This window comes from Melospiza melodia, unplaced genomic scaffold (genome assembly GCF_035770615.1).
Source record: "Melospiza melodia melodia isolate bMelMel2 unplaced genomic scaffold, bMelMel2.pri scaffold_28, whole genome shotgun sequence".
Classification (NCBI taxonomy): Eukaryota; Metazoa; Chordata; class Aves; order Passeriformes; family Passerellidae; genus Melospiza; species Melospiza melodia.
This window is the reverse complement of record NW_026948600.1, coordinates 4804407-4816305: the sequence shown is the minus strand read 5'-3', so window position 1 is coordinate 4816305 and position 11899 is coordinate 4804407. Positions and strand designations below refer to the sequence as shown.

General features: G+C 53.2%; 1 protein-coding gene across 1 annotated transcript; it reads left to right on the top strand.

Annotated features, from left to right (window-relative positions):
* Positions 1-3251: 3251 nt before the first annotated feature.
* On the top strand, positions 3252-4172 carry LOC134433857 (olfactory receptor 14A16-like). Its single transcript, XM_063182558.1, has one exon. It carries the CDS (start codon positions 3252-3254, stop codon positions 4170-4172), a length of 921 nt encoding a protein of 306 aa, XP_063038628.1.
* The last annotated feature ends 7727 nt before the right edge of the window (positions 4173-11899 follow it).

The window sequence follows — 11899 nt, the reverse complement described above, 5'->3', positions numbered from 1 at the left end:
GTCCACCATCATAAATCAAGGCCCTTCCTCCCAAACACCTGACAAAATGGCAGTACCCTTTGCCTTACCCTCCAGCAACAATATAACCCCATGATCAAAGATACTAAGCCCAACAGTCACAATGTTTCTCATCTGAATGTTTCTGCTCCAAGTTGAGTCAATTCCTCAGAAGACAGCTTGGATTCCACAGAGCCACCTTGCCCCTGAACCCCAGGAGATCCTTAGAAAAGGATCCAGAAAAAGGCAGTTAAGGAAGGAGACTGGCAAATAGTCTCGAAACTCCTCGTGGCCCCTATATATTATGAAAGAAGGGGGCAGAATCACAGGTATCAGTCATTGGTTTATGGGGAAATCAAATGATCTGTATAGGGCAGCTGAAGACCATAGGAGAGACTTAGCTTCTTTTAATGGCCTAATGAGGGCCATGTTTACAGCACATGTCTTAACTCCCTATGATTTAAAATATATTATGACCATGTTGTTGTCACCTACAGAATACACCCTGTGGGAAGGGGGATGGAAGTGTTTACTAAATCACTTAATAGCAGACTGTGCTAATAATGAGGCAAGGGTGGAATTGACAATCGACCATCTAGGTGGAGAAGGACAACGCAGTCTAACAGATGATCAAGCAGCAGGCATCCCCTGAGAAGTATTGGATGATATCAAAGAGATATCAGGTATCGGATGGTAGCACCCCCTATTTGGACTACCTTGCATGGCCGAGCTAAAGCTTTAGGACAATTAGACCATCTTGGGTGCCTGTTAAGTAAGCAAACCAATGCAACCTCCCTCACATTGAGTGGCCTGCTCTGAGACATAGAGACCATCAGAAATGCCACCGTGCAGAACAGCAATAGAGCTTTTACTCTGGAGACATGGGCATGGCTCAGTGTAGACTCTGAGGGCATGTGTTGCATGAACTTCTCCAGCCACAGCGAGTCAATTCACAAGAGCACTCAGATACTGAAGGAAAAAAGCTTCAAGAAGCTTCACATGGAAAAAAAAGACCGGTTCAATAAACACTTCCAATCCTAGGAATTAGAGGGTTGAATGATGTCTAGCTAAAACAGGGTCTTAGTTGTTGTATTGTTGATTGTCCCATGTTTGTTTGGATGCTCTTAGAAAGTCTTACAAATTCTTTCAGTTCCATCTTTGTTGTAAAACAGAACGGGGGAAGATACTCAACACAGGCTCCTCATGGACTCCTTGGAGGAGAGAATTGGAGGCCAGGATGGCACAAAAACCTCTCAGAGACTCAGTGTGGGAAGGAAAATTCTTAAAAGTACCTAAAGCATTCTTAAATCCATAAAGTACCTTAAAAACCTTGAGTATCTCAAAGTATTAATAAGCCTCACTGAGTGTCAGTACAAAGCTCTCAAGGGACTCATTAAAGCAGATAATTGGGGCCACGATTGCACAAAACTATCACAGAGTCTGGATCAAAAGGGAAATACCAAGTACCTTAAAATAACTGAAGTACCTTGAAGCATTAATGAGCCCCACTGAGTTTTGTTACTGACAAAGCCTCTCCAGGGACTAATTATAGCAGATAATTGGAGGCCATGATTGCACAAAACTCTCAGTGACTCCAAGGCAAAAGCCAAACCCAAAGTCCTGGGAAAAACCTGCAGTCCCTGCAGGGAGCATTAAGGAGCCCCCAGAGCCATTCCTGAGCAGGGCTCCCCAGGGACTCCTTCCAGCAGATCCTTGAGGCCACTGGGAGGTGGGCTAGGGGGGGATGCTGAGGGCAGACAAGGGGCTGACAGTGCCCAGCCTGGCTGGGGCTGTGCCAGGAGGCCCCACGGCCCCAGGACAAGGTGTCTCCTCCCAGCCCTTGGTGGCACAGACCCTGCTGTGGCCCAGGGCACCAAGACTTGGCTTCTCCTTGCCCCCACATGTCAGCACTGTCTTCAGTTCTCTGCTCTGTCTGGGGCCTGGGGACACTTGCTAAGTCATGTCCCTCTCTGGGACCCATTAAAAGTCCAAGAAACTTTGGAGTGTGATTCTGGCTTGGAGTTCTGGAGAGTTTTCTTCAGCTCCCTCTCAGGGACTGATGTTCAGGACCTGGGCACAAAGCCCCAGAGGCTCATTAAAGTCCTGGTGCTGTGTCAGTGCTGATGAGCTGGACTGGGCTCCTGGCACAGAGGCAGCTCCTGGTAACCAAGCAAAGCTTCAAAAGCACATTTCTCTTGATGAGCAGCTCTTCTGCCAGCCCAGCAGGGCTGGGGCACTGCCTGCAGCCACCTTGGGCACAGCACAGAGGCACAGAGAGCTTCAATCATTCAGGGCTGGGAAGGTGCTGAGAAGTGCCTGGGGCAGAATCACTGCCAGGCCTTGGCACAGGAGCCTCTGGCTGCAGGACAGTGCAGCTGCAACTCCTGCAGCCATCTCCTCAAGCTGGAACATCCCAATGCCTACAGACCCTGTGAGTACATTCTCTGATTGTCTCTTGTGCAGAGCAGCCAGGGGTGCCCAGGGCTGTCCTGCAGAGCAGGGTCCTTCAGCCCAGGGTGCTGTGCTGGGGCAGGGACTCTGCTGCCTGCCAGGGACAGCTCTCAGCCAGCCCTGGCAGCTGCTCCCAGCACTGGGGGACAAGATCTGGGTGAAAAGAGACAGCTGGTAAGGCTTGGGAGGGCTCTAATGGTGTCGTGAGGATGCTGCATTGTTCAGGACTGCTCCCAGCATAACACTTAACTGCAGAACATTTCCAAGTAGATTATGCAGGGAGCAGAGCGAGGCAGGGACTGCATAAAAAGGAAAATCCTGCTTTTTTAAAGTACTGCTCTGGGTTGTCTTGATGGGAAATTGCAAACAGATATTCATCTGGCAGTCCAGGATGAGAAAAAAAAAAATTCTCAGATGTTGCTAAACCAGGCAGTGACAGAAATCAGCACAGGGCCCCTTAGAAGCTGCATCTTGCCTTGTTTATCCAGCCTCCTCAGGGTTGCTTTGACATTGCCATCAGAGCCTGCAGGTCCAGAGCTGCCCCTGGGCAGTGCCTGAGCTGGGAGGGGTCTGCAGGGCAGAGCTGAGCCCCCAGGATTGGGCTGAGCTCTGGCAGCACTGGCAGGGCCCAGCCCTGGGCACAGGGAAGCAGCTGCTGGCAGGGACAGCTCCAGGCTGTAGAGCCCTGGGTAGGGAGTGTGTGGAATGTGCCCCCAAGCTGTGCTGGGATATTTAAGGTCCTCTCCAAGCAAAAATATTCCATGATTACTTTTTTTACAGATCCAAATGCCAAGGCACAGCAAATGTCCAACAGCAGCTCCATCAGCCACTTCCTCCTGCTGGCATTGGCAGACACACGGCAGCTGCAGCTCCTGCACTTCTGCCTCTTGCTGGGCATCTCCCTGGCTGCCCTCCTGGGCAACGGCCTCATCATCAGCACCGTAGCCTGCAGCCACCACCTGCACACGCCCATGTTCTTCTTCCTGCTCAACCTGGCCCTCACTGACCTGGGCTCCATCTGCACCACTGTCCCCAAAGCCATGCACAATTCCCTCTGGGACACCAGGAACATCTCCTACACAGGATGTGCTGCTCAGCTCTTCTTCTTTCTGTTCTTCATCTCAGCAGAGTATTTCCTCCTGACCATCATGTGCTACGACCGCTACATGTTCATCTGCAAACCCCTGCACTACGGGACCCTCCTGGGCAGCAGAGCTTGTGCCCACATGGCAGCAGCTGCCTGGGCCAGTGGCTTTCTCAATGCTCTGCTGCACACAGCCAATACATTTTCCCTGCCCCTGTGCCATGGCAATGCCCTGGACCAGTTCTTCTGTGACGTGCCCCCAATCCTCAAGGTCTCCTGCTCACACTCTAACTCCCACAGGGAACTTGGTTATCTTGTTGTTACTTGCTGTTTAGCACTTTGCTGTTTTGTGTTCATTGTTTTCTCCTATGTGCAGATCTTCAGGGCTGTGCTGAGGATCCCCTCTGAGCAGGGATGGCACAAAGCTTTTTCCACCTGCCTCCCTCACCTTTCTGTGGTATCCGTGTTCATCAGCACAGCCATATTTGCCTACATGAAGCCCTCCTCCATGTCCTCCCCATCCCTGGATCTGGCCCTTTCAGTTCTGTACTCAGTGGTGCCTGCAGCCCTGAACCCCCTCATCTATAGCCTGAGGAACCAGGAGCTCAAGGCTGCAGTGAGAAGACTGATGACTGGATAGTTTCAGAGACATTAAACGGCTGGCCAAATTCTACAAATGACGTGAAATAAAAGTAATGTTATTGATGGCTTGATAGAGGCTTTTTTTTCCCCTTTATATTAGTTTTATCATATGGTCCACAAAGAAATGTCATTCTTTGTGCCATCTCTCATTTTGTTTGTCTCCATCTTCCCTGTGCCCACAGACTGTGTCAATGAGGGGCTGCACTCTCAGTGGCTTTAAAGGATCTAAAGAATCTCCAAGCAAAGCTTTCTGCAGAGATGCCCTTTTGTTGCCTTCTCTGGAGCTGAAGCAGCAATGTCTGTGTGCAGAGCTGGGGGCAGATCAGGGCTGGCTGAGCAGCTGTGCCCAGCAGCAGCAGCACTTGGTGTTGCCAGTGCTGCTGCCATGGCCCTGCCCCGCTGCCCTGGTAGCCCTGGTGTTGCTGTAGGGCCTGAGTGCTCTCGTGGCTGGGCTCACAGCCCTGGGGGTGGCAGTGCGGGGCTGCAGCAGGGACAGGCCATGGGCACTGCGGGGGCAGCGCTGACGCCTCAGGCCAGGGCCTGGGGGCTCCAGGCTCTTTGCCCAGGCTCTCACAAGAACACGGTCAGGCCAATGCTCAGCACAGAAAAGCCCTGTGAGCTGCCCCAGGCTGGCCGTGGGCAGGCTGGGGGCAAACAGCATGGCTGGGGCTCTACAAGGGCCCTGGGGCAGAGGGGAAGGAGCAGCAGAGCAGGGGCTGATCCATCCCCAGTGCACTGCACAGCCCAGGGCAGTGTCCCAGAGCGTCCTCATGGAGCTGCCAACAACATCCCCCCTCTGCAGCCCTGGCCGCTCCCCCAGCTCACACAGGTGCCCCATCCTTGCAGGCACAGACATGGCAGCACTGGCTCAGCAGCCCCTGTTTGCATTGCACACAGCAGGGGGAGCACCCCCATGCTGTTGCTGTGGGGACATGAACCTGGGGGAGCACAAATGCCATCAGCCCCTGGGGCCAGCAAGGGCTGGGGGACACCAGGGAAACCACTCAGCTTTGTCCTGGCCTCTGCAGTCAGCCAGAAAGTTTGTTCCCATCAGCTGGGAGTTTCCTGTCCCACTGCAGATGCTGTTTGCTCAGAGCCAGAGCTGCCTGGCAGCCACCCCCAAACCGCCCTGAGCATTTCCGTGGTTTCACCTTTGCTTTCTCTACTCTTTGCCTGCTTTAAATTTCTTCCTATTTCCCTCCCCGGTTCCCTGCCCTGCAAACAGCCCCTCCCTGTTTGCCCTTTCCTCTCTGGCCCCACTCCCCATTGCAGTTCCTGACTTGGCACCATGGGAACATCCCTTGGGGACCAGGATTATCCTACAAGTGCTGCAGGAATTGTCTGCAGGCTCCTGCAGTGCCTGGTGCTGCTCCCTTGCCAGAGGCACCCCAGGCCAGGAGGGCACATCTGGGCTGCTGTGTCTGGCTCTGGGGCTCCCTGTTCTGGGCAGTGAGGAGGAGCTGCAGAGGCTCTGCAGGACTGACAGGATGGGCTTTGGGGCTGGCAGGAGAAGCTGAGCGACCTGGGCTGCTGGAGCTTCTGAAGAGGAGGCCCAGGGCTCGTTCTGCAACTGCTCCAAGAGTGGTTTTAGAGAATCCTAGAATCAGCAAGGCTGGAAAAGGCTTTGGGGATCATCAAGTCCAACCTGTGCCCGGAGACTGCCTTGTCTCCCCTGAGCCTCCTCTTCTCCAGGATAAACAACCCCAGCTCCCTCAGCCACTCCTCACACCACTTATGTTCCAGACCACTCCTCAGCCTTGTTGCCCTTCTCTTGACATGCTCCAGCCCCTCCATGTCCTTCCTGAATTGGGAGGCCCAGAACTGGACACAGCACTGCCCAACCAGTGCTGAGCCCAGGGGAAGAATCACTGCTCTGCTCCTGCTGGCCACACCATTCCTGATCCAGGCCAGGAGCCTTTGGCCCTTCTTGCCCACCTGGGCACACTGCTGGCTCATGTCCAGCCTGCTGTCCATCAGTCCCTGCAGGTCCCTTTCTGCCTGGCTGCTGTCCAGCCACTCTGTCCCCAGCCTGTAGTGCTACAGGGGTTGTTGTGGCCAAAGTGCAGAACCTGGCACTTGGACTTGTTAAACCTCACCTTGTTGTATTTGGGCCCTGGATGCAGCCTGTCCAGGGCCCTGTGCAGAGCCCTCCTACCATCCAGCAGATTAAAACTCCCAGCCAACTTGGTGTCATGAGGGTTCCATGAGGCCCCAGAGTGTCGCAATGGTCTTCATGATTCCATGAGACCTCTCAGTATCACAATGTCCCTTTCGTTCCATGGGGCCCCTTCGGTGTCACAAAGTCCCTTGGATCCTTGGGCCCTGCAGTGTTATAATGGATCATTGGTTCCATGAGGTCTGTCAGTGCAGAAATGCTCTCCTTGCTTACCCAGTGTCACGATGGCGTCTTGGTCCCAAGGGCCACCATGAGGTCAAACATGTTTCCTTCATTTCAGGAGTCCCTGAGGAGCAGCCCTGGACCCTTGGTTCCATGGGGCCCTGCAGTGTCATAATGGCCCAATCCTGACACCAGGTCCTGCGATGTCACAATGCTCTGCATCGTTCTTAAAGGCCCTGCAGGGTCACAGTGGCCTGTTGGTTCCCTGAGGCCTCAGAGTGCCACAATTAATTCCTTGGTGCTGCAGTGTCACAATGGAGCCCTGGTGACACAAGATCCTGCAGTGTCTCCAGGGACCCTTGGTTCCATGGTGTCAGGGTCCATCCTAGTGGACAGATGACCTGATGGTTCGTAGGAATGATCTCAGAGTGCAAAACACCAACACGGTACAAGGGGGTTTGCAGTGATGATCAAATCAAATGCAGTTTAATGGAAATAACCACAGCAAAAATGCAATAGAGGGATTAAGGGAGATAAAAAGATAGAGAAAGAGAGAGGAGAGAGGAGAGAGAGAGAGAAGGAGAGGGGATATAGCTACCAACGCAGAGACGAAGTCCTTTGGTCCAGTCCAGCCGACGGTCCGCCTGCTACGCTGGGGAGATCTCAAAGGCTCTAGCTAACTCAGAGGCTTTTATTACTGAAAAGTGTGTATGGGGGGGAACAGATACAAGAGGGAACAGATGTAACAGGTAGTCCATGTTCTCAGCAGTAAATGATCTTGATAGATGTAACAGCTAGTTATGTTCTCAGCAGTAAATGAGAGCCATTGTATTCTCGGTCCAGTGGTCACAATCTGCAGGCAAACATCTCACTTCGGTCAGCTTGCCTCCCCACACACCTCCCCCGGGCTGGGGGTTTCAGTCCCAGTCCTTGGAAGGAGCAGAGGAGCCTTTTTAGGAGTTTCATGTCTCAGTCCTTGATGGAAAAGCTTCTCACATCTCCGTCTGTCTGTCACGGTGGTTGTAAAACAGGTGAGGGTCTTTGGTGGGAGACCACCTGGAACTCAGGAGAAGTCCAGCCAGGCTGAGAGGTGGGACAGCTTCCAGAGCTGCTATTGTGGCAAACGGGGCATGGTGCCCTCTTCTTAGCATACAGCAAACACACTTGTGAAAACAATAGCTTAACACTGAGCTTTCAGATCTTGGAGCCTGTGGCGTGTGACTTTTCTCCTTCAGAGCCAGATATAGACAGGGGGTGTCTTCTCTTCAGTGGTCTCTCAAAGACGATCGTGAGGCAGATGAGGGAAAATTGGGACAGACTCTCACACATGGGGCGCCACAGTGTCACAATTGTTCCCTCAGTTCCCAGAGTCCTTGCAATGGAGCAATGGCCCCTTGATTCTATTGTCCCCAGGCTCTCCCAAGGGTCTCCTTGGTTCCGCAGTGGCACAATGGCCCCTTGGCTCCACAAGTCCCTGCAGGGTCACAGTGGCCTCTGTGGCTCCTCCAGGACCCAGACTGTCACTATGGACTCCTTGCTTCCATCCAACCCCACAGTGTCACAATGGCCTCTTGGCTCTTTGCTGCTATGTCGTACACAGTGTCACCATGATCCTCTTAGTGCCACCAGGCCCTGCAGTGTCACAATGGCCCCTTGCTTCCCCAGGGTCCTGCAGTGTCACAATCATCAGAGAAACAACCATACTGGGAAAGACCTTGGAGAGCATCAAGTCCAACCTGGGACCCAACACCACCCTATCACCCAGACTATGGCACTCAGTGCCACATCCAGTCTTTCCTTAAACACTTCCAGGGACAGTGACTCACACATCTCTCTGGACAGCCCATTCCAGTGCCCAATCACTCTTTGTGAGGAGAATATTTCCTAATGTCCAGCCTAAACATCCCCTCATGCAGCTGAAGGCTGTGTTCTTTTGTTCTGTCACTGTTCCCTGGGAAAAGAGTCTGACCCCCACCTGGCTGCACCCTCCTGTTTGGGGGTTGTATAGAGTGATAGGGTCTCCCCTGAGCCTCCTCTTCTCTGGGATAAACAACCCCAGCTCCCTCAGCTGCTCCTCACATCACTTGTGCTCCAGACCCCTCACCAGCCTTGTTGGCTCTCTCTGGACATGCTCCAGCCCCTCCATGTCCTTCCTAAATTGAGGGCCCAGAACTGGACACAGCACTTGAGGTGCTGCCCAACCAGTGCTGAGCACAGGGGAAGAATCACTGCTCTGGTCCTGCTGGCCACACCATTCCTGATCCATAGGAGGGCTAGGGGTTGGATGAGGGAAATGATGGGGAGGGAGTGGGGACAAAGTATTATTGATTGTCAGCCATAAAAGGTCTTTATCTTCATATCTGTTCAGACTGCATTAGAAAGTACTGGGGTTCACTATCAGCTGGACATTGCTGATAGCAGTCTATGAACAGGAAAGAATAACTGTCAAAACAATTTCCTCTGCTTTTATTTTTTTTTTAATATAGCAGATTCACTTTGAATATACTTTTGAAATTTGTCTAATTAATGACAGAAGAATTTGAAGCTTCAATTATTCCCATTGGCTTTTCTTGTTTGATTGTTTTGAACTATTGTTTCTGAGCCTTTTCCATTGAATTCCTGAACGAAACAGCTGAAGAAAGAAGAGACATCTGGAGTAATAAAGTGCATCAGCAACCTCCAAGTGTCTGAGGATCCATCCCCATCAGAGCAGCAATGGACAGAAATGGGCACAGCTTTGTGGCTGCCCCAGGTTTGGCATGGGCCCTGGGCCTGGAGCAGGAGCAGCTCTTGAGGGCCCCAAGGCCATGGCTCTTGTACTGCCCTGGGCACATGGGATGGCAGCAGGGGCTTCAGAGCTCTCAGCACCTCAGGCAGAAAGGAGCAGGGCAGCCAGGGAGCCTCCTTTGGCCTTGGTCAAGCACCTTCCCCCATGGCTGGGGCTGAGTCCTGTGGCAGCTGCAGTTGCTGCTGTGCCCTTGGCAGGGGCTGGGGCCGTGGGGCCAGTGGCCAGAGCAGCCTGGCCTGAACAGAGCTGTGGGGCCAGAGCCAGCTGGGCTGGGCTGGGGAGAGGCCCTTGGTGCTGCCCAGAGCTCAGGGCAGCCGGCAGTTTGCAGGGAGCTGGGCCGGGCTCAGAGAGCCTCGCCCAAAAACTGTCAGTGTCCATCTCAGCCTGGCTGAGCATGCAGGGGCAGGACTCAGGCCAGGCCTTGTGGGGCAGGGCCAGCGCCTGTGCAAGGCATTGCAAACAGGCAAGTGGCCCATAGAGAAGGTTGTTCTGAGCCCTGGGTGGCATGGACAGAGCAGGGAGAGGGCCCAGGACATTTGTCAGTGCCAGCCTCTGTGCCCAGCCCTTGGCAGCCCTGGCTGCTGAGCCCAGCTTTGGCCTGGGCTGAGTTTGGCTGTGGCCCAGCTCCATCCTCCTGCAGGGCTCAGGGCCTGTTCCCAGCCATGGCCAGCCCTGGCTTCCTCTCTGCTGGCCCAGAGGTCGGCAGAGCCCGGGGCAGGGCTGTCTGTGCAGCCCCACAGGTGCCAGGGGCTCTGCAGGAGCTGACAGAGGCTGCCCAGCAGGGAGGCCATGGGGCACAGAGCCCCACGGCTGCTGTGGGCACCACAGCTCAGGGGCCATTCCTACCCGCAATGCTCTTGGCCTGGGCTGGGCCTGCACAGGGGCTGGGCCACCATGGCTGGGCCAGCACAGGGCCACAAAGGGCCCACTCAGCTGCTGCCGGGGCTGACAGCAAGGCCAGGCACACACAAGCAATTGCTGAGCATCACCTGCACTGGCCAGGCCTGACTGTGCCAAAGGCAGAGCTCAGCTGCCCTTGGGGGCTGCAGGAACAATCCAGAGCCCAAAGAGCCTCCATGGCTGTGCTGGAGACCAAGGCTGCAGGAGGGAAATGCAGGGCTGCTGTGGAATGGGGAGGGCATTGAATTCCAGAACACACCTCAGCTCTCTGATGATCCCAGCACCATGCTGGGCCCTGTTTCAGACTGGAGCAGAGCAGATGTTCATGGGACAGGAGCCCTGCGGGTCTGTCAGGGACCTGCAGCTCTCAGGGTGCTCTGCTCTCCCTCAGGTGCTCTCGGAGAGATCCAATCCCAGCTGGGCACCTCAGGGCACAAGTGGAACTGCCTGTTCATGGGCACACAACTGATGTCAGCCTGGATAGGGGCACAGGTTTTAATACGTGTTTATCTGATAATATACAAGCGAATCTTTATTATCTGGGTCATTTGAGTACTTTTAAGAAATAGCAATATTTTCCCACCAGAAACGGTGGTTCCCACTCTACTTGTATAACCAATACTCATTCTACTATTTAATCTCCCTTTTCCATTCCGTATTTCTTCCTCTCCTGTTGAAATAGCCATGTTTGACTACATCTCTTCACTAGACAAGCTGGATCCATGTCCTTCCTGCTGCTCTCACATTTCTTCTTCCATATGCTCTCTGGCCATTCAAGTGGTGCCTCTCAGCTGACTGGTTTCATGCTTTGAATCTCAAGGAGTGGCCAAATCTTTAAGAAGTTCAAATAAATATGAATTAAATATGTCATTCTGGTTATATCTATCTCAGAATTACCTTTATGTCTTTGTCTTGAACTGTTTCTGTATAGAAATCCCTTCGGGATGGTGGACATGTGAAATGCTGCTGGGACACGACAGGAAACCGAGGGAAGAGCTGTGATGGTTATTAAAGTCTTCAAATATTCCTGTTGTGTTTGTAGGCAAGAAATGTTTCTGTGCCTCTGAGTGTCACCAGTCCCTGAACCCAAAGCACACAAACCTGATGAGTAGTTGTTCCCACTGCAGGGGCGCTTGGACTTTGGCTCTGCACAGGAGAGCTCTTCATCCCCTTTCTCTCTTTTCCTCCCACCGGGCATGGAGGGAGCCCCTGACTTCAGCCTGTGACTCGTGTGTGCAAAGAGCAAATCTGGGCAGAATCAGGGCAGGGAGGGTTTGGGGGGAACTTGGGATCTGTGCTGGGCACAGAAGGTGTTTTCCATTGCTCTGAGACTGTCTGCTGTGGAAAGTGGATTTAATATCAAGCAGAGGAATGACTTTTGTATTTGATGGAGCTGTGCCTTCCCTTGGCTTTGTTGCCTGACAATAAATAAACATCCCTCTGTGTCTTGGGCAGCTCCTTCTCCAAGGAAAGCAGGTGGGAGTTGGAGCCAAGGAGCTGAAAGCTGCAGGTGCAGCCTGGGCTGGAGGGAGCTCAGATTTGCACAAGGCTGCTCTGAGTGCCAGGGCTTGGATGGGGGAAATGGTGGGGTGGGGTTAGGGACAGAGTCAGATTGATTGTCAGCCATGGAGGGTCTTGATTTCCATATCTATTCCAATTGTATGAGGAGGTACTTGGATTCAGTGTCAATTGGAGACTG

Excerpts from the sequence above, each read along its gene's own strand:
- LOC134433857 (XM_063182558.1), top strand. The coding sequence starts at position 3,252 with ATGTCCAACAGCAGCTCCATCAGCCACTTCCTCCTGCTGGCATTGGCA.